At 38.8% G+C, this 22165-nt stretch overlaps 1 protein-coding gene across 7 annotated transcripts in view; it reads left to right on the top strand.

Annotated features, from left to right (window-relative positions):
* Positions 1-9513, top strand: part of TXNRD3 (thioredoxin reductase 3) — a 79672-nt gene extending 70159 nt beyond the window's left edge. For 6 of the 7 annotated variants that reach the window (XM_058566743.1, XM_058566735.1, XM_058566761.1 and 3 more), the window contains 3 exons: positions 5810-5905; positions 8351-8480; positions 8689-9513. In XM_058566743.1, coding sequence (XP_058422726.1) covers positions 5810-5905; positions 8351-8480; positions 8689-9038 — 576 coding nt within the window. In that variant the 3' untranslated portion in view covers positions 9039-9513. Of the gene's footprint in view, positions 1-5809; positions 5906-8350; positions 8486-8688 lie in introns of all 7 variants that reach the window. The other variant, XM_058566751.1, reaches the window with a different exon arrangement.
* The last annotated feature ends 12652 nt before the right edge of the window (positions 9514-22165 follow it).

The raw sequence follows: 22165 nt of genomic DNA, 5'->3' as shown, positions 1-22165 counted from the left end.
GGAAGGAAATAATAAAGGTTAGAATGGAGAGAATTAAAATAGAGAATAGAAAAACAACAGAGAAAATCAATGAAACCAACAGTTAATTCTTTGAAAAGATTAATAAAAATGACATACTTTTAGCTAGGTTAACCAGGAAAAAAGAGAGAAGACTCAAATTTCTAAAATCAGAAATGAAAGTGAGAACATTACTTCCAATTTTACAGAATTAAAAATTATAAAAGAAATCCTATGAATAATTTTACACCAGCAAATTGGATAACCTATCTAAAATTGACAAATTCCTAGAAACACACAACCCAAACTAAGTCATGCATAAAAAGAAAATCTGAATAGGCATGTAACTAGTAAGGAGATTGAGTCAGTTTTGAATCAAAAACCTCTTATCAGACAAAAGCCCAGAACCAGATTGCTTCACTGGTGAGTTCTACCAAACATTTAAAGAAGAATTAACACCAGTAATTCTTAAACTCTTCCAAAAATTTGAAGAGGAGGGAACATTCTCTAACTTTCCATGAAGCCAGCATTACCCTTATACCATGGACAGACAAAGACACGACAAGAAAAGAAAACTACAGACCAACATCCTTTATGAATATGGATGCAAAAATCTTCAACAAAATACTAGCAAACCAAATTCAGCACCATATTAAAAGGATTATATATCACAACTAAGTGATATTTATTCCCAAAATGCAAGGATGGTTCAACATATGAAAATCAATGAGGTATACTATATTAATAGAATTTAGGGGAAAAACACATGATAATTTCAATTGATGCAGAAAAAGCATTTGACAAAATTCAATACTCGTTCATGGTTAAAAAAAAAAAATTCAGTAAACTAGGAATAGAAGAGAACTTTCTCAACATGATAAAGGCCATATATGAAAAACAGAATTTTATTTTCTCATAGTTCTGGAGGCTAGAAATCTGAGATCAAGGTGTCACAGAGTTGGTAACCTCTGTGGGCCATGAGGGAAGGATCTGTTCCAGGTCCCTCTCCTTGGCTTGTAGTAGGTTATCATCTCCCAGTGTCTTTGCTTTGTCTTCCCTCTGAGTGTGTCTGTGTCCACATTACCTTTTCTTGTAAGAACATTAGCATTAGGGCCACCCTAATGACCACATTTTAATTTATTTACCTCTTTAAAGACTCTCTCTGAATATAGTCACACTCTGGGATTTTAGGGGTTAGGACTTCAACATTTGAATTTTTTTTTTTTTGAGGGAGTGACATAATTCGGCCCATAACAGAAATACACAAATTCAGCATAGTTGCAGGATATGAAATCAACACACAAAAATCAGATGTATTGTTATATACTTGCAATGGTCTGTCTAAAAAGGAAATTTAAAAACAATTACATTTACAATAGCATCAAAAAGAATAAAGTTAGAGAAAATAAAATTAATAATCAGCATAATTTGGGATAGTTACCTTTAAGCAGGAATCTGAGGGCAACAGGTAGCGACATGAAGGAGGATTTTAACTATTGGTAATGGTCTATATCTTAGACTGAATGGTGGATACATGGGTACTCCTTCTGTTGTTCTCTATATAACCTACAAACTTTTCTACTATTAGCAATGTCAAATGGTTTAAGACAATAAAAAATTCTTAAGCTTTAAAAAAAAAATATTTAGAAATAATTTAACCAAGGAGGCAAAAGACTTGTACACTGAAAACTTCAAAACATTGCTCAGAGAAATTAAAGACCTAAATAATTGGAAAGACATCCATGTTCATAGATTAGAAGATTTAATATTGTTAAAATCTGGGATTAAATTACAACTGTTACATAGAAAATGAAGTCTCTGACAAAACAAGATACTCTTCAATTCCATAGAAAATTAAAAGTTCACATGTATAAAATAATCATAGTTTACCATGTGACTCAGCTGTGAATAGCTTAATTTTTAAAAAATAATAGCTTTACTGAGATATAATTCACATACCATAAAATTCACCACTTAAAAATGTACAATTCAATGTATTTGAATATGTTCACCAAGTTGTGCAGCCCTTACCACAATCAAATTTTAGAACATTTTCATCATTCTGAAAAGAAACCCTGTGCCCATTAGCAGTCACCCCCTATTTTCCTCTCACCTTTTGCTCCAGGCACCCACTAATCTATGTTTAGTCACTATAAATGTGCCTATTATGGATATTTCATATAAATGGAATCATTCAATACGTAGTCTTTTGTAGCTGGCTTCCTTCCCTTAGCATAAGCTAGTTTTCACGATTTCGTCCGTGTTGTAGCATGTACAGTACTTCATTTCTTTTTATTGCTAATAGTCCATTGTATGGATAACACCACATTTTATTTATCCATTCATCAGTTCAGGGACATATGGATTGTTTCTACTTTTTGGCTATCATGAATAATGCTGCTATGAGCATTCACGTACAAGTTCTTGTGTGGACATAATCTTGTCATTTCTATTAGGTATACATGTACCTAAGAGTAGAATTACTGGGTCATAGGGTAAATCTATGTTTAACTTTTTGAGGAACTGCCAGACTGTTCTCCAAGGTAACTGCACCATTTTACATTTCTTGCAACAATGAATAAGGGTCCTAGTTTCTCTACATCTTTGCCAATGCTTGTTATTGTTATTTTCTGTCTGTTTTGCTTATAGCTATCTGTAGTGGTTGAGTGATGACTCCCAAAATGATATGTTTGCAGCCTAACTCTTGGAACCTGTGAATGTGACCTTATTTGGAAAAAGGGTCTTTGCAGGTGGAATTAAGTTAAGAATCTTGAGATGAGATCATCCTGGATTTCTTGGGTGGGCCCTAAATCCAAGGACAAATGTCCCTTTAAGATACAGAAGAGGAGAAGGCCATGTGAAGACGGAAGCAGAGGTTGGAGTTATGTAGGCAAAAGCCAAGGAACACTTGGAGATACCAGAAACTGCAAGAGGCAAGGAGAGATTCTCCTTTTAGAGCCGTTGGAAGGAACGTGGCCGTGCTGACGCCTTGATTTCAGATTTCTGGCCACTAGGACTGTAAGAATATAAATTCCTTTTGTTTTAAGCCACGAAGTTAGTGGTAATTTGTTAGAGCAGCTCTAGGAAACTAATACACCATCCTAGTGGTATCTCATTATGGTTTTGATTTGCATTTCCCTAATGACCAGTGATATTGAAAATCTATTCATGTGCTTATTGGCCATTTGTATATCTTCTTTGGAGAAGTATCTGTTCAGATCCTTTACCGTTTTTAAAATTGGGTTATCTATCTTTTTATTATTGAGTTGTACAAGTTCTTTATATATTCTACATGCAAGTCCCTTATCAGAAAGATGATTCATAAAAATTTTTACCCATTCTGTGGGTTGTCTTTTCACTTTCTTGATGAAGTCATTTAAAGCAGAAAAGACTTTCATTTTGATGAAATCCAGTTTATCTTTTTTTGTTGTTGTGCTTTTGATGTCACATGTAATATATCATTGCCTAATCTAAAGTTGTGAAGATTTATGCCTTAGATTCTTCTAAGAGTTTTATAGTTTTTAGCTCTTACATCTAGGTCTGTGATCCGTTTGGAGTTAATTTTTTTCTATGATGTGAGGTAGTGGTCCAAGTCCATTCTTTTGCATGTGGATATCCAGTTGTCTGTGAACAGCTTTTACCTATGAAGGGAACACCGGTATTGATCTAGCTACCAATATAACTATAATTGGGCGGATGGAGGGGTGGAGGGCAAGGGGGATGGGCAGGAAGGGACCGAGCCGAGTGAGTGGTAGGGGCCTGGTAAGAGAGACAGCTGACTCATCCTCTTCAACAGAGGCAAGTCAGAAATAAAGCCTAAAGTAGAAGTCAAGGAGTAGGTATATAAACATGTTACTTAGAAACATGGAGGTGAATAACAAAAGAGGTGAAAGTGGTTGCCTCTGATTGATTGAAATGGGCAGGCAGGGGATGTGGCAGAGATTGCCAGTTTTCATAACAGCTTCAAAAATTTGTCTGTAATTACTGTGCATAATTTGATAAAAAATTAAAAGTTAAAAAAAGGACAAGCAAACCAACACATGGACAAAGAACACTGTACTGTGGTTACCAGGGGCAGTGGGGGTGGGGGTGGGCACAAGGGGTGAAGGGAGACATGTATATGGTGATGGACAAACAAAAATGTACAACCCAAAATTTCACAATGTTAAAAACTATTAAAACATAAATAAAAAAAAGGACAAGCAATAATAGGGAGATTCTGAATGAGAGTCAGCCCTATTAGATATTGAAATTTATCATATAGTTACAGTAATTAAAATTGTGCTCTAGTGGCATACAGATGGACAGAAGGATCAATGGAACAGAATGTGAAATTCAGAAATTGATTCAGATGCTTAGAAGAATTAATGTGTGATAAAGCTGGTATTTTAAATCAGTGGGAAAAGACATTCATCTAAGCGTGCTGGAATAAGTGGATAGCCGTTCAGGAAAAACATCAAGTTGGATCCACACTTTACACCCACTTTGATCCGGGAGAGTCAAAGACTTAAGTAAAATAAAATCTTCAGAGTACTAGGAGGAAAAGAACACGCCTAACAAAAACCAGGGAAGGAGTGAAAGGGTGGTGGGAAGAGGCGTGAGTGCACTTCCCTCCTCTCTGTGGCGGGGGTGGGAGAGGTGCCGGCGGGGGCTTCCCTCCACCCCTGGCAGGGCGTGGGACATGTCCAGAACAGAAGCTCACACTTTTAGAAATCAAGTTTAAAACCTCAGCGTTTTCACCATCTCTTTTCTTAACCTTAGAGGTGTATTTTAGGAAATAATATCTTAAGATAAAGGAAACATTTATGTTCTATTCCTAATAGCCACATAATTTGAAAAGTTTGCATTAAAATATGCGGAAGCGTTTCTCTTTTGTTAAATACAAGTTAAATGGAATGTTTTTTGTTACAAGGAACTGTGTACTTTTTAAATAAATAATACCTTTTAAATAAAAATTTTGTTTTGACTACATATGCACCAACAATCGATGCTTCCCTAACATTTAAAATGGTTATTTCTGGATGGTAGGATTCTTTTCTTTTTTTACTTTCGTTGTGATTTTCTGCACTGCATTATTCTTATAATAACCTTCTATCATTTTTATAGAAACAATAAAAATTCAAAATATAAAATATATAATCCTGTTAAAGAGCAAAGAATCCATATTTAAATCCTTCCATCGTGGATTATAGTTTAGAATACCTTTCTTGTCCTGGCACCAGACAGTAATTCCTCCTTCTGTACGGAGTGATTAGGGGGAAGAAGACTGGGAAAATGGAGCCTCGCCACCAGGATGGAGGGCGGTTCTTAGCCGACTGAGCCAGATTGAGGAGCCTTAGAGGAGCACGCAGGGCGCGGGAGTGAGGGCTTCAAGTAGCAGACGTAATGTTCTTAGTAACTTTTAATGGCTGGAAGTCCTTTATTCTGCTTTTTTTAGATTTGGTTTGAAAATGAACCTTACAGGATGTAAACTGGTCGAAGGCTGGATGTAAGTCAGCCCACATAGGGGCTAGTACTCTAGTACTCACGGGACCTTGGGTAGTAGTACTCTTAGTGTTTGAAAGTTGACTTTAGTTAACAAGACATTTTTTTGGACTAACAGCAGAGCAAAGCAAAGGTGAACACACCTGTGCAGCTGGCATTTTAGGAGCTCTGGTCCAGAGGCTCCTGTGATACATGAGGTTGGGATCATGGGACTTAAGTTTCTGAACGTTGTTATAGAGATTATCGTCTTTGTAACATTGAAGAGCATACCAAGGAATGGTTTTCATATACACTAATCTTGGGCTCCTTCTCTCTCCTTGTTTTCCAGGTGTATCATACTTTGTTCTGGCCTCTTGAATGGACAGTCGCCGGCAGAGACAACAATACTTGTTACGCAAAGATAATTTGCAATAAATTCGACAATGTATGTGATATGGTTGGAGGCTGAAATGCAATAATTTTTAAATGTAGCTTTTATGCTAGTATTTGGGTTTTTATAATTTCTTTAAAGATAGCTCTCAGGGCAAGGCAGAAATCCTTCCAACTGTTACCCAGTTAATGTGTTGCAGAGGTTGAACAAGTGACAGATTGTAATTGAGGCTTACCAACACCTTCTCAAAATAATCCTTGAAAGTTGTCTTTTCCCAGAGTTATCTAACTTGGCAGTTTAGAACTAGATGATCTATGAAAAATTTTGGTCATTAACCAATAAAATATAAGGTGTTGTATGTATTTTGTAAATAGACCAAATGTGTGTCAAAGCCTTTAGAGGGAGATGCTTACACAGAGTGAGAACTCCAGTCAGTTAACTAATTCCTAATGAAGCCTTTCATTAAAGAAGAAGCAGTGGGATAGATAGCCCATTGTCGGGGCTTTCTGCCTTCCCTGTTATTGAGAGAGTGTGAAATTGGTGACAGACTCCCTCATTATCATAGTGTAAAGCACAGCTTATTTATGTCTTGTTTATGAAGAACACTGAGTGTGGAAAACAATGTTAGGACTTAGTTCCTCCCTTTTTAAGAATTTATAATCTATCTGGGGAGATAAACATATAATTAGATAAATATGAACAGCAACAGCTGACATTTATTAGATAAATATGAACAGGAACAGCTGACATTTATATAAAGTTTACAAAGTAACACAGCCATTATCTTGTTTAATTCTCACGTCTCTGTATTCATCTTATTCTCAGTATAACAGAAAACGGTGTTACAGGCTCATGGCCAACTAGCATATGCCCCATTGCCTGAATGGCGAAGGCACTGGCTCTCTAGGACTTAGGCCCTTGGCAGTTGCACAGGTCTGCAGAGCAGTGACGGGGATACTGATCAGAATGCCCCTGAAATGCCGCAGAGCTGCGACAGGTTCACAGCTGTGCTCCTGAGGGTGATGGTGGTGGTGTGTAGTGTTGTTCTGACTCCTTGGAAGTGAGTAACCTGAGGTTACTATCATGACAGTTGTGGGCAGCCTTTCCAAAAGGAGCAGGCGGAGCCTGCATGCACTGCTGGTCCTGCATGCACTGCTGTCCCTGCATGCACTGCTGTCCCTGAAGTGAGCAGGAGTGGGGGTTGGTTGGTAGAGCCACTGCTGAAGCCAAGATTCACAGCCTTCATTTTATTTCTGACCTCTTGACAGAGGTGTTGACTGGCTTTCGGGCTTGAGGCAGAATTTCAGTCTGTTTACCCTCTTTGCCCACCTGCTCTATCCCTTGTCACTCCCTCCACTCACCCTCAGCTGCCCCCCACAGTCCCCAGTTTGCCCTCACACTTGCTTGCTGTCCACGGCGGAGCTTGCCCCTTTCTTTTACGCCTGTCCCAATGTCTATTTCTAGAGTATCACCCTAGTACTTATGAAAGGGAAATATTTTACTGTCCTATATGGTAACAATTTGTGAATGAGGTTCTTCCACTCACGGAACCTGCCTTCATTTTCTTTTGTAAGTGAGCTTTTCATCAGATGTCCTTACTCTCTCGGGCTGCCCCCCTTTTCCCACTTGGCTATATGATGCACCTCGGAGATTTCAATTCAGTAGCCTTCTGTGGGGCCCTGGGAACTCCCTTCTTCGCCCACAGCCCCCGTGGCCTCTGCCTGCCCTCAGAACCTGCTCACAGAGCTCTCCATTTGAGCACCTGCGGGTAGATGTGCATGAAGTGGCTGCTGTGAACTTTGTGCTTTCTCCAGAGTGTAGGTAGGCAGAGATTTCTGCCAGCCCGAGGCCTCTTCTGCCCTTTTACATTCTCTCTTTATCTGTTGTACACTTTTACTATTGAAGATGAAAATGAAGAATAGAGTCTGATGTAAAAACATTGACAAAAGGACAGCCTAAAATGCAGTGTCACCTTGGAAATACACTGAATCTAGCTTCCTTTCTCGGTGGGTCTGCTCAGCACGTGCACCTCGCACCTCCCAACATGCAGTCCTAGGGAAAAGCCCCGCGCTGGGCGCTCCTTGTTCTCTGCTTAGTTACGTTAGGAGCCGGGCCAGGAACCACTGCAATTCCAGTAAAACCTGCTGCCTTAGAATTATTCCAGTGTTGGACTTTAATTCAGATTAATTATGTTGTTGTTGAGCATTATCTCAGCATAATTTGGAAACTTACATCATACTAATGAACTCCTTCGTGCAGTGGGTAAATGGCTTGTTCTAGTAAATTTGAGTGCAAATTAACTCAGGATGTGCATTTACTGGCTCATTTAACAGATTCTCACAGTGGCTCGGTTTCATGGTAATGTTCTCTGCTCAGTTCAACATAAGTTCTTTTTCTGTAGTAGATGCTGTAAATTTTAACTGTGTACTTGCAGTGAAGAGATTCCTATTCAGACCATTAACCTACTGGGCTTCCCCTTGTTTTGTTTCCATATTAAAGGATCGGGTGATAGGATTTCATATTCTTGGACCGAATGCCGGTGAGGTTACCCAAGGATTTGCAGCTGCAATGAAATGTGGGCTTACAAAGCAGCTGCTCGATGACACCATTGGAATTCACCCCACGTGTGGTGAGGTGTGGAAATGGGGCTTTTTAAAAATTGACTTCAGTTGATGTAGTTTGAAAACCTATTATAATGCACATTGTCAGAAAGATTTTGTATTAGTAACTACTTTGGGATAATGTAGATTGTGATATTCAGAATGTGTTTTCTTAAAGCAATACTGAAATATTGATGGCTAGATATAAGTGTGTTTTGTTGTCTTCTTTCTGAACAGGTGTTCACAACGTTGGAAATCACAAAGTCCTCGGGACTGGACATCACGCAGGAAGGCTGCTGAGGCTAGTCCCGCTGCTGCTTGCTTTCCTTGTCCTGTTCCCGTTTCTTTCTTCTCGTCTCAGAGGAGGCGAGTCTGTGCTCATGGCGCCTGCTCTGTGGTGCAGGCACAGCGCAGGGCTTTCCCTCACAGAGGGAGACCAGCCAGTAGATGAGGAGACAGGACAGCAGCGGGCATCTGCTCAGCAGGCTCCTGACTGGCAGAGGCAGTTACACTGCTTCCTTGACGTTGTAGCTCGGAACCCCATCACGAGGGGAGCTAAGACCGACGCTCTTCCAAGTCAGAATTGAGCTTCTATCTGAAAGACCTTGTCATCGCACAGCTAATCTAAGTTAACTTTTCTGGTTGCTAGTGTTTTTATTCCCTTGCTTTGTTGTTCCTATGAAAATATTTTCTGTTATGAAACTGACTATAAAGTGGTGATCTTTCCATGTGTGGGCCTGGAATTTGCACGTGGTCGCTGGTGAGTGCTGTCTGTGGAAATGCCCTCAAGTAGCTGGCTGCAGAGGTCAGGGTGCGTTAGTAGAAAGCTGCACTCACTGTATAGAGTTTAGTTAGCTGTCTTCTCCTTTGAGTACAGTTTTACCCACAGTCAGAAACCTGCCTCACCCCTCACCAGCTCCTGGTTTCCCGATGGTCGCCACCCTGGAGCCGTTCTCCTCTTACTGTCTCTAGACTGCGTAGGATATCTTCTGTCAGAGAGAGGTGCTTGAATTTCTTTTTCATGTTGATCTTAAGAGTAATATTAAAAAGTTTTCAATATTGTATTATGTGAAATCTAATTTAAAACTATTTCAAGTGATTCAGTCCACAGTCCATTTAATTATAGTCAAGTTCAGTAAATGAACACTGATGTTAGGAGAATCCATTTGAATTTACACACCTGTCAGCATCTAAAAGGCCCTTGATGTGGGAGGCCTGTCCAAGGTCGTTTTACAAAAACCTTGTTTTCTTGAGGAGCACGGCACCCCGCACCCCAGCCCCGGGCTCCGTAAGGCAGCGCTTGCTCCCTTGAGCAGGACACTCGCCATTAGCCCCCTGCCGTAGGATTGGATACTTCTAGGGTCAGAATTTCTAAGATACATTTTACAAGGAAGACTTTAAGTCAGTAAACAATTAGGGAGCACCATCTGTAGACGGGGCATTTTGCTGCCCTTTCTGGAGGCAGGGAGTAGAGCAGGGCTGGAGTGGGGATGGGGACCCAAAAGTAACTATAGGATCCAGTTATGGAGTTGCTTTTTTATTGGGGAGAGAAAAATACAAATGCAACTGTCTAAAGGTGAGGCAGGGTGTAGTAATTGCTACAGCTGGGGCATAAACAGTGCAGTGGGAAACAGGAAGATGTTATTAATTTCTACTGGATGTGGGATGGGGTGGAATAATTGATCAGAGTTTAGTGGAAGCAGCTATATTTGAGCTGAGTCGTGAGGGATGAATAGGATTTCAAAGACTAGAAGCAATATAGAGAAGGCTGTGAGTGATGCTTTCAATAAATTCAACTAAAATACTAGATGAAATAATCTTTTTTAAATTTTGTGAATGTATTGCTGAACACCACATACACACAACCAAGAGTTTCCAGAACCCCCAGTGAAGTGAAACCAGAAACTCTGGAGGTCTTGAGTTCTGCTTTGCACTGAGCATAGGGCAATAAACCTAAAGCCCAGGCCTGCCCCAGGTGGAGTTTCTAATAGGAAACCTCTCTGCAAAGCTGGGACCCCAATGGGCTATACTCCCAGTGGAAGGGTGAGTGCAAAACACACCATGCCTCACAGGAAGAGGCAGCAGAGACACTGGCCTGTCTTCTCACTGGCATGGGTGGAAGGAAAGAATCCACCCAAAGAATTTGTAACCACTGTCCAGGTTATAGACCTGTAATTGGCTGCCTCACACCCTTTCCCTCTGCCTCCCCCTTCATCTCTTTCTCCACCTTTCTCTTTTCTCTTCTGGGGTAAAGATGAGCCCTACACAATGGTGAGAGGTTAGTTTTTTCGAGGAGTTAAAACTTATATGCATCTAATGACATACGGATGCATACAGATCTGCAAGGAAAAATTGACATTCTTCATTATAGTAGAGATTTTAATATACTTCAGTAATTTATTAGATCAAACACAAAAAATCAATAAAGATGTGGATTTGAATAGCATAATTAACAAGCTCAGTTTAATGAACTTATGAATAATATTGCATCCACATGAAAACTAACTCATTTCAAGCACTCATGGAATATTGATGAAATTTGCCATGTGCTAGGCCGTAGATGCTAGGCCCAATATATTTCAAAAGACTTGTATCATATAGTGATGGGGCAAAAGGATTTTAGCTGTGAGACTGTCACTAAGAACCCCCAAACCTTAAAATCCATACAGTATGGTGGAAAGTCTGATATGGAGGTGGTGTGAGATGAGTGAGGGGTAGTGGGAGATGAAGCTGGAAAGAGAGGCAGGTTAGAGCCAGGAACCAGTCATAAGAGGCAGGGAATTATGGAAAGATGCTAGACATTGAAGAATGGTAGACTTGAGAATGCCTGGTCCCACAACTTACTAGATGTATGACAGAGTAAATTGCTTTACTTTTCCTATTCTTCATTTATTAAGTGCAGACAGTATTGCCAGTTTCACAAACTTATAACAATTGAATACATTTATTAACTTCCCAATGTATAGCATATTGGTGTACAGTGATGGTGAGTAGGGCCCCTATTGAGGAAAGCTTTTGTAAACACACAACGGTATAGCCAGTAGATAGGCAGATAGGAGAACTATGGACAAGTCACTGCTTTGGCAGACTTCGCTTTGGCAGCCTCCAAGTTGGCCCCCAAGTTGGATTCCCCGACTATGGGTAGTTGCATCCTTGTGTAGTCCCCTCCCATATTGTACCAAGGGTGGTCTGTGTGACCAGTACCATATGGCAGAAGTGATGGTATGTCACTTCTAAGATTAGGTCATAAAAGAACTGCGGCTTAACTTTTGGTCACTCTCATGCACTCTCTCTCTCGGATCACTTGCTCTGGGAGAAGGCAGCTGCCATGTCATGAAGACTCTCAGGAAGCCCATGGAGAGGAACTGAAGTCTTCTGCCAAGAGCAAGAAACTGAGGTCTGCCAGCGTCCATGTCAGTGAGCTTGGAAGTGAACACTTCCCCAGGCAAGCCATCACCTAGCCAGCAGCTTGACTGCAGTCTCTTGCGAGACTTAGAACCAAAACAATCCAGTTCTTCCACTTCCTGAGTCCTGACCCTCAGAAACTGAGGTAATAAATATTTATTTTTCAAGCCACAAGTTCTGGAGGAATTTGTTATACAGCAATAGATAACTATGTTCACCAAGGAAAATTAAAATTAGTACAAATTTGACCAGATAACTAAAATGCCTTGGGGGACTTGTTTCCTCAGGAAGACAATATAAACCTCATACAGATTTGGGATTTCAACAAAAAGGGATTGGATCTCAGACTTAGCACTGAACTTCCCTCATTATTGCAGACAAGGAAACCCCAAGCAGGGAAGCTCAAGGGGCCTCAGTGGAGTGCCGACTGAGTCAATGGTCTTGGGCTGTGACTGTGGTGGGTCCCTGCTAAACTTCCTTGGAGCATCCACGATTGTCAAAGCTCACAAAAGGTTACTTAGGAAACCTGTTCGTCATACATGCAAAGCTGGGCTTATCAGACTTAGCAAGGGAGAGCACTACCTTGGCAGAGTCTCAGTATCACCTCAAATGGGAGTTAGGAAAGGATACGATTCAGGGGGCTAGGGTTAGTCAAGGGGTGGTTATACGCCGGAGCTTAGTAAGTGGGTCTGGGCAGCAATTGGTCAGAATTTGTAAACTAGCCTAGTTGCTGAAACAGTGTCAGTGGTCTTTGGAATTTGGGATGTATGAGACCATACTGAGCTCCTGTTACTGTAGTGTTCTCTTGCAACATGGGTCTCAAGGAGCTAGTGTTAAAACAGTTCAAGCTTTGAAAATTCGTTGTAGGATGTACTTTAGTACACTTTATATGTTTTTGAGTAATACAGTTTTTCAAGATGTGGTTTGTTTTATTTTCCAATGGAGAACCGTCTAGGCAGGGAGTGACAAGGAGACTTGTTAGGAATTTATTTCAAGAGATCATAAAATACTTATTGACACGTATGCTTCCAACCATGCTGGAATCACGGAGACTAGACTTATCCCTCCATAAGCAAACTGGAGGAAATGTGGAACAACTGCATTCAGACGGAACAACAGACAGTGCACAACTGTGATGCCTGAGAGAAGGGAAACAAATAAGGTGATCCCTACGATTGCCCTAACTTTCTGCATGGAAGTAATTTTCAGACTACAGACACGAGGGAGAACCCAAACAGCCTGGCAATCTTGCTAAGGTGAGATGGAGATTGGAGTTCAGGGAGGTTGAGGCAGCTGGAAGTTGTGGGGGAGACACAGGTGGGAGCTATGCAGAGAAGAGCTCCAGGAATCTGCAACAGGATCTCCTTGAGTCTTTGCTGAATACTAAGCCACACAACCTCAGAGTAAAATTCTGGAAGGTCAGGCAGGAAATGACAGAGTTACAAGTCGAACAATTGCCACAGGTCTCAGAAGGTGAGGAAAAATTCTACCTCAGACCAGCAGAGGAGAGTCCTCAGTAATCCCCCCAATAATTAAGTGGAGACCTCATAAGGAGTCATGATTTAGTGGTAGGGTAGAACTATCCCTGGAAGTCTACTGTAGACCAAAACTAACAAAGCTTAAAAATAGAACTTAATAGGATCAGTATGACCCAGAAGTCTCTGCCTGCAAAGGAAAGCACAACATTCTTTAAAGGAAGACAACAAACAATGTAATAACCATAAGGTCCAATATCCAATCAAAAATTACTAGACGTGCCAAGAAGCAGGAAAATGTGACCCATAACAAGAAGAAAAATCAGTGAATAGAAACAGACACAGAAATTGACAGAAATAACACATGAGGATATTAAAACCACTATTAAAACTATGTACAAGTATTTAAAGGGAAACATAAACATAATGAAAAAAATGGGAGATATTTAAAAGAACCAAAGTAACTTGTAGAGATGAAAAATACAATACCTGTTTCAGGGAGTCCCATGATCATTAACTAGTTTGGTAATTTTCTGGAAAGACTCACATAACTCAACATAAAGTTACACTCGTGCCTAAGGTTTATTGCAACAAAGGGTAAAGTGCAGGAACAGAAAAAACAAACAAACCCATAGGAAATGTTACGTCATGTGCAGGCTTTCAAGTCCTTCCTCTCTCAGAGTCGTGTAGGGGTACTTTTCTCTCCAACTGTGAATTGCAAAGATACGTGATATGTCTCCACCCAGAGGAGCCCACTCAAGTCTTGAAGTTCAGAGTTCTTAAGGGGACTTGTCACAGGTGTGTGAGCATCCATGGTGTGGACCCCAAATCATGCACTAAGTGCGAATTGTAAATCTTTAAACACTTATAGCCTGGTTCATCTTGAGCCACTGCTTGAGGCATATATAACAATGTCATTAACCAGTAATTATGTGAATATTCCAGGAATTTAGTTCTCAGGGCTTGGCTAGAGATCACTGTTCTGGCTATAGAGTTAAGTAAGAGTGAGTAAAATAGGCCTACTTCATTAACCATTTACTCATAATACCGGAAAAGAATACTTCGTTGGATAAAATCAGCAGATTTGACACTATAGAAGAAAAAATTAATTAATTAAAGACATAACAATAGAAACTATCCAAAGTAAAAGACAGAAAAGAGACTGAAAAATATTAAAAGAACTTAGACTCAGTGAACTCTAGAACAACATCAAATAGTTAAACATGTATAATTAGAGTCTCAGACAGGGAAAGGAGGCGAGGGACAGAAAAATATTTTGAGAATTTTATAAATCTGATGAAAACTATAAGCCCACAGATCCAAGCTTCATAAATGGAAAACCTCACACTAAAGACCTGTTTATCTGTTGTTTTAACCCAGTACATCATGCCTGGCTTTCAACAAAAAATTAACAAGCCATACTCTTCAAAGTTTGAAGAGACAGAGCAAGCACCAGAATCAAACTCAGATGTGGCAGAGATGTTGGAATTACCACACCAGGAATTTAAAATGACTATGATTAATATGCTAAGGGCTCTAATGGAAAAAAGTGGATAACATGAAACAACAGATGGGTAATATAAGCAGAGAGATGGAAACTGTGAATCAAGACGAAATACTAGAAATCAAAAAATGGGGAATGCCTTTGATGGGATCATCAGTAGAGTGGACAAGGCCAAGGAAAGAATCAGTGAGCTTGAAGATGGGTTGATAGAAATGTCCCAAACTAAAATGCAAATAGAAGAAGAATGAAAACAAAAACAAAACAACAGAACCTCCAAGAGCTGTGGGACAATTTGAAAAGGTATAACATACATGTAATTTAATACCAGGAAGAAAAGAAAGTGAGAATGGAGCAGAAGAAACATTTGAAGGAATAATGGCTGAAAACTTTCCAAAATTAGTTACTGACACCAAACCACAGATCTAGGAAGCACAGAGAATATCAAGAAGGATAAGTACCCCAAAAAACGACACCTAGGCATATCATATTCAAACAGTAGGAAATCAAAGACAAGGAGAAAATCTCAAAAAAAGCTGGGTGGGGTAGGGGGGCCTCACCTATAGAGGAACAAGGATAAGAATTACAGCAGACTCTTTGTCAGAAACCATGAAAGCAAGAGGAGAGTGAAGTGAAATATTTTACATGTTGAAAGAAAAACCAACCTAAACTTCCATATCTCTTGAAATTATTCTTCAAATATGAAGAAGTAAAGACTTTCTCAGACAATGTGAATCAATTTAGTGTTATTTAAAAGTTAAAAATCTGTATTGGAAACCCTCAGGCAATCACTAAATTTCAAAAAGTGGTATAATTAATATGCAAAGAGAGGAGCTAAAATGGAATCATATAAAATGCTCAATCAAAACCAGAGACAACAGAAAAAGGGGGCAAAAAGCAACAGAATGGATGCAACAAGAAGAAAACAGTTACTAACATGGTGGATATTAATCCAAGTATATCAATAATCACTAAAACTGTGAATCGAAAAATGTCCATTTTTTGATATTTGCTAATGGCTTCTAAGCCTCACCCCTCCATCTTTCCCTTCCGTTCACATCTGGGCAAGCTGATGAGAAAGCCCAGGTGTTCTCTTTGTTGCCATTGGGAAGTTCAAATCATGCAAGTCCCAGCCCATGCATGGGAATCCTCTCCTCAGTTCACAACCTAACCCTAATACCTCATACCCTTTTGAGCTGTATTCAAAGTCATCAGTCTCAACAACTGAACCACATTTTGGGTGGAGGTTCATCCTGTCTCTCTGAGGTAGCCATCCCCATAATTGGTGCAGCAAGCAGAGTGTCTAGACGATGATGACAACCACTGGGGAGTTTGTTTGCTTTGGCTTGCTAACTGGCTTTGTTATCTACTGGTGAGCCTGTACTTTGAGCTCTTGCTTACTTGTAAGCTTGCACTTTGAGCTGTGCTGCTTTGTGATGCATTTGCTTAGTTCTACCTAGCCTCTGTTAAAGGTTTAACTGACCTAAGTCAGAAGTTCTGATAATTGGAATTTAGGGACAAGAGTATGGGAGTGGGACTCTCCTTAAAGCAGATCTGGATCTGTGTATTTCAGATTAAATCATATGTCTCACGCATAAGCCATAACTGAAGCTAGACTCAGGCGAATGACTCTTAACTTGTGACCATTGGTTGTGTGTCTCAAGCAGGCGTTAGCCCCCATTCTATAGAGTGCTCAGTGGAAAGACTGATACCTTTTGCAATATATGGGCCCATCGATTGGTTGCTTGTCTGGAGGAAGAGCAGTTACTGTGTGGCATCTGAGGTCACACTCACACACTACAAAATGCCTTTGCTGCTGCTGCTTCTCTGCCTCTATTACCAAAAAGGATCTGATCCTCAACATTATAGGAAAAAATCACCCATGGCACACCTGTGGCACAGCCAAGGGGTTAATTCCATCATTGCGGCACACAAGGCCCCAACCCTAATGATACTGATTGAGGGTCTCTGGAGGAAGAAGTGTATAAATATGAGCATGATAGGGAGGACCCCATTACTGAAGTATAGCAAGTAACCACCATAAAGAAAGAGAGAGAGGGAGGAAGAGAGGGAGGAAAGAAGGAACCTGAAGGAACCTTCCCTGAAGGGAAGAACAAAACTGAACCAGAGATACAAAATTTGAATCAATTGGAAATCTAAAGTTTACTTAAAAAATATACAACAAAAATATTCAAGGGCATTGATTGGCTTTTTTCTTTTACCATTTTCGCCATTTTAAGTGTGTAATTCAGTGGCATTAAGTATATTCACAGTGCTGTGCAACCATCACCACTACTCATTTACAGAACTTTTTCATCTTCCCAACCAGAAACTTTGTACCCAAAAACAATAACTCCCTATTCCCCCTTTCCACCAGCCCCTGATAACCTCTATTCCACTTTCCATCTCTATGAATTTGCCTATTTTAGTACCTCATACAAGTGGAATCATACTATATTTGTCCTTTTGTGTCTGGTTTATGTCATTCAGCATAATGTGTTCAAAGTTCATCATGTTGTAACATGTATCAGAATTTCATTCCTTTTTATGCCTAAATAATATTACATTCTATGGACATACTACATTTTGGTTATCCATTCATCTGTTGATGGACCCTTGAGTTGTTTCCACCTTTTGGCCATTGTGAGTAATGTTGCTATGAACATTGTTGTGCAAGTATCTGTTTGAGTCCCTGCTTTCAGTTATTTTGGGTATATACCTAGGAGTGGAATTGCTAGATCGTATGGTAATCTATGCTTACCCTTTTGAGAAACTGCCAGACTATTTTCCATGATAGCTACACCATTTTACATTCCCACCAGCAATTCACAAATGTTCCAATTTCTGCACATCCTCACCAGCACATGTTATTTTCTATTTTTTTATAATAGCTATAATGGGTGTGAATTGTTATCTTATTGTGGTATTTACTTGCATTTCCCTAATGACCAAAAAGTCTAATAAGAAAAACATCAGACAAGTTGCAACGAAGTACATTCTACAAAATACCTGATCAGCACTCCTCAAAACTGTCGTGGTCATGAAAAACAAGGAAAGTCTGAGAAACTTTCCCAACCAAGAGGAGCCACCTAAGGACACATGACAAGTAAATGTAATGTGATAACCTGGAGGGGATCTTGGAACAGAAAAAGATGTTAGGTAAAAAATAAATCAATCTGAATAAGGTATGGACTTTAGTTTATAATAATGTATCAGTATTGGTTCATGAACTGTAATGTGTACCAGACTAAAAAGGAAACTGAGAGGGTGTATGAGAACCCTGTACTACCTTCTACTTTTCTTTTTTGTAACTCTAAACTGTTCTAAAGTAGAAAGCTTTTTTAACAAAAAAGATCCTACAGACATTAAAAACATAATAGAATATTTTGAACAACTTTATCCCAGTAAATTCAACAACTTAGAGAAAATGGGCAAATACCTGGAAAGACTCAAATTACCAAAACTGATTCAAGAAGAAATAGAAAATCTGAATAGCACTGAAAGAAATAGAATTTATAATTTAAAACTTTCCTACAGTGAACAATCCAGGACCCGTTGGCTTTGCTGTCAAATTCTATCACACATTTAAGGAAGAAAAAACAAATTCTACACACATTTTTCATAAAATAGAAGAGGAGAGAACACTTCTCTACTCATTTTATAAGTCCAGCCTAATACCAGCTTGCTGGTACCAAGCACTGACCAAGATTTTGACAGAAGAGATAACTATAGACCAATATCACTCATGAAAGTTGATTCAAACCTTCCTAGGAAAATATTATCAAATTGAATCCAGCAATATATAAAATGGATGATACATCATGACCGAGTTTATCCCAGGAATGCAGAATTGGTTCAACATATGAAAAAAGAAAACAATATAGTTATCTCAGTAGATGCAGAAGACAAAATTTAATTCCTATTTATGATATAAACTCTCAGCAAACTAGGAACAGAATAAAACATCCTCAATCTAAAAAGGACCTCTACAAAGATAAACTACAGCTAACATCATACTTAATGGTGTAAGATGATTGAGAACATGGCAAGGATGCCAGCTTTCACCATTTATATTCAGCATAGTAGTGGAGGTCCTAGGCAGTGCAAAAAAGCAAGAAACATAAATAAAAAGCAAACAAATTTGAAAGGAAGACATAAACTGTCTTTATTTGAAGATGACATGATTGTGTATATAGAAAATCCTAAGAAATTTACCAAAAAAACTATTAGAACTTCTAGGTGAATTTAAGAAGTTAAACAATAAAAAGTCAATATACTAAATCAATAGCATTTATAAGCACTAGCAACAAACTATTGTGAATTGAAAATAATATTATAACAGCATATAAATATGAAATGTTTAGGAATAGATTTAACAAAATATATAAAATATTAAGACCTGTATACTGAAACTATAAAGCATTGTCGAGAGAAATTAAAAACCTAAATAAATAGAAAGATACCATTTTCATAGATTAGAAGAGTCAGTATTGTTAAGTCATTCCTTTCTCCTCAAATTAATTTTTAGATTCCCTGCAACCACAATCAAAATCTCAGCAGGCAAGAAATCCTCTCAATTTTCTTTCATCTGAGAATGTCTATTTCGTCTCCATTCCTAATGGATATTTTTGCTGGATATAGAATTCTGGGTTAACAGTTCTTTTCTGTCAGCATTAGAAAAAGTTCTGTGCCAATTCCTTTTGGCTTCCATGGTTTCAAATGAAAAATCTGCCATAATTTGAATTGTTCCTCCATAGGTAATGTGTTGATTTTCTCTAGCTGCTTTTAAGACTCTTTCTTTTGTCTTTAGTTTTTAGCAGTCTGAGTATGAGACATTTAGATATGGATTTTTGGGGGGGTTTAACCTGTTTGGAGTTCACAGAATTTCTTGACTCTGTTTGTTTATATCTTTCATCAAATTTGGGAAGTTTTCAACCATTATTTCTTCAAATATATTTTCATCCCTGCGCTCATTCTCCTCTCTTCTGGGGTTCTGAAAACACAAATGTTAGATCTTTTATTATTGTCCCACAGTTCCCTGGGGCTCTGTTCATCTTTTTAAATCTTTTATTTTTTCCTCTCAGTTGTTTAGATTGGACAATTTCTGTTGATCTCTCTTCAAGTTTACAGACTCTTTTCTTTGTCATACTCATTTTGCTATTGAGTCCAATAAATTTTTATTTTGGCATATTTCAGTTCTAAAATTTCCATTTTTTAATGTCTTCTATTACTTTCCTGAGAATTTTTTTTGTGTGAGTGTGAGGAATATTCGCCCTGAGCTAACGTCCAATGCGAATCCTCCTCTCTTTGCTGAGGAAGATCAGCCCTGGGCTAACATCCGTGCCCACCCTCCTCTACTTTATATTATATGGGACACCACCACAGCATGGCCTGACAAGCGGTGCGTTGGTCCGCACCTGGGATCTGAACCTGCGAACCCCAGGCTGCTGAAGTGGAGCATGCGCACTTACCTGCTACGCCACCAGGCTGGCCTCTCCTGAGAACTTTTTTTTATCTTTTTATTCATTTCAAGAGTGTTTTCTCTTACTTGCTGGAGCATATTTTTAAATTGATGTCATAATAGTTTATAACATCATGAAGTTCCAGTTGTACATTATTATTTGTCAGTCACCATATAAATGCGCCCCTTCACCCCTCATGCCCACCCCCCAGCTCCCTTCCCCCAATAACCACCAAACTGTTCTCTCTGTCTGTGTGTTAGTTTATATTGTTTGGAGCATTTTTATAAGAGTTGTTTTAACATCTTTGTCAGCTAATACCACTATCTTTGTTATCTAGCATAGGCATCTATTCATTGTCTTTTCTCATGCAAATACAGATTTTCCTGGTTTTTCATATACTGAGTTATTTTGTATTGTATCCCAGACATTTTAAGTATTGTTTCTTGAGCTTGTTTAAATCTTACAGAGAAGATCGATATTTTTGTTTCATTAGGCAATTCACCTAATTGGGTTCAGTCTACCTGTTTGAACCAGCATTCTGTGTTGTGGTTTCAACATCAGTTCCTTTCCCAATTCTCCTGCTATTATTTACTTTCCAGAAGCCTCATATTGCTACTCTGCATTCTGTCCAGGTTTTATAGCTGCATTCAGTGGGAGGGATGTGGTGTGGGCTAGCTTTTTCTTGCCTAGAACTGGGAATTCCCTGCAGTCTTTCTTTAAAAATAAATTATGAAAAACTGAATTTAAGATTTATATGAAGATGCAGTGGATTTCTAGATAGCTTAAACTGTCTTGGAAAATAATGGTTGGAGGACTTACATGATTTCATTTCTTCACTTACTATAAAGCTGCAGTAATTAAGACAGGGTGGTATTGGAATAAAGATACATAAATAGATCAATGGAAAAGAGCAGAGTCCAGAAATAGACCCCTAAATATTGGTTAACTGATTTTTGACAAATGTACCAAGGTAAATCAATGGGGTAGTGATCATCTTTTCAACAAAATGAAAGGTGTTGCTGGAATGATAGGGCATAAGGAAAAAAGGTGAACTGTGACTCTTTCCTCAAATCAAGAGCAAAAATGAACTGAAATGGATTGTAGTAAATGCTAAAACTGTAAAACTTCTAGAAGAAATCATAGGAGAAAACCTTCATTATCTTGGGGTAGACAAAGATTTCCTAGCTTACAAAAAGTATGAACCATAAAAGAAAATAATGATCAATTGTACTTCATCAAAATTAAAAATCTCTTTGAAAGATAGCATTTAGAAAATGCAAAGGTAAGCCACAGATTAGGAGAAAAATACTTAAAATTCATATATCTAGCAAAGGACTTGTACTGAGAATATATAAAGTTTCCTTACAAGTCAATAATAAGAAGAAAAACAACCCAATAAAAATACAGGCCAAAGATTTGAGCAGACAATTCTTCACACTTGGCCGACAAGGTGCACACTTGACCCAAAAAAGCAACATAAAAAGATGCTTTACATCATTGGGTATAGAGAAATGCAAATTGGTGGTGGTGGCTACAGGATTTAGCATGAATTTGTCAATTCATCAATCAGTCATAAGTCAAATATGTGCATTTTATTGTATGTAAATTATACTTCAAAATTGATTTTTATTCAATGGTCAAATACAGTCATGTGCCGCATAAAGAAGTTTTGGTTAACGAAGGACTGCATATTACAACAGTGGTCCTATAAGATTAGTACCAGATAGCCTAGGTATGTAGTAGGCTGTCCCATCTAGGTTTAGTGTAAGTATACTCCATGCTGTTTGCATAACAACAAAATCGCCTAACAACGCATTTCTCAGAATGGAGCCCCAGTGTTAAGCAATGTGTGACTGTATTTATTGAACATT

Source organism: Diceros bicornis, chromosome 2 (assembly GCF_020826845.1).
Source record: "Diceros bicornis minor isolate mBicDic1 chromosome 2, mDicBic1.mat.cur, whole genome shotgun sequence".
In the NCBI taxonomy this organism is placed as follows: domain Eukaryota; kingdom Metazoa; phylum Chordata; class Mammalia; order Perissodactyla; family Rhinocerotidae; genus Diceros; species Diceros bicornis.
The sequence above is the reverse complement of the archived record's forward strand: the minus strand, read 5'-3'. Positions and strand labels throughout refer to the sequence as shown.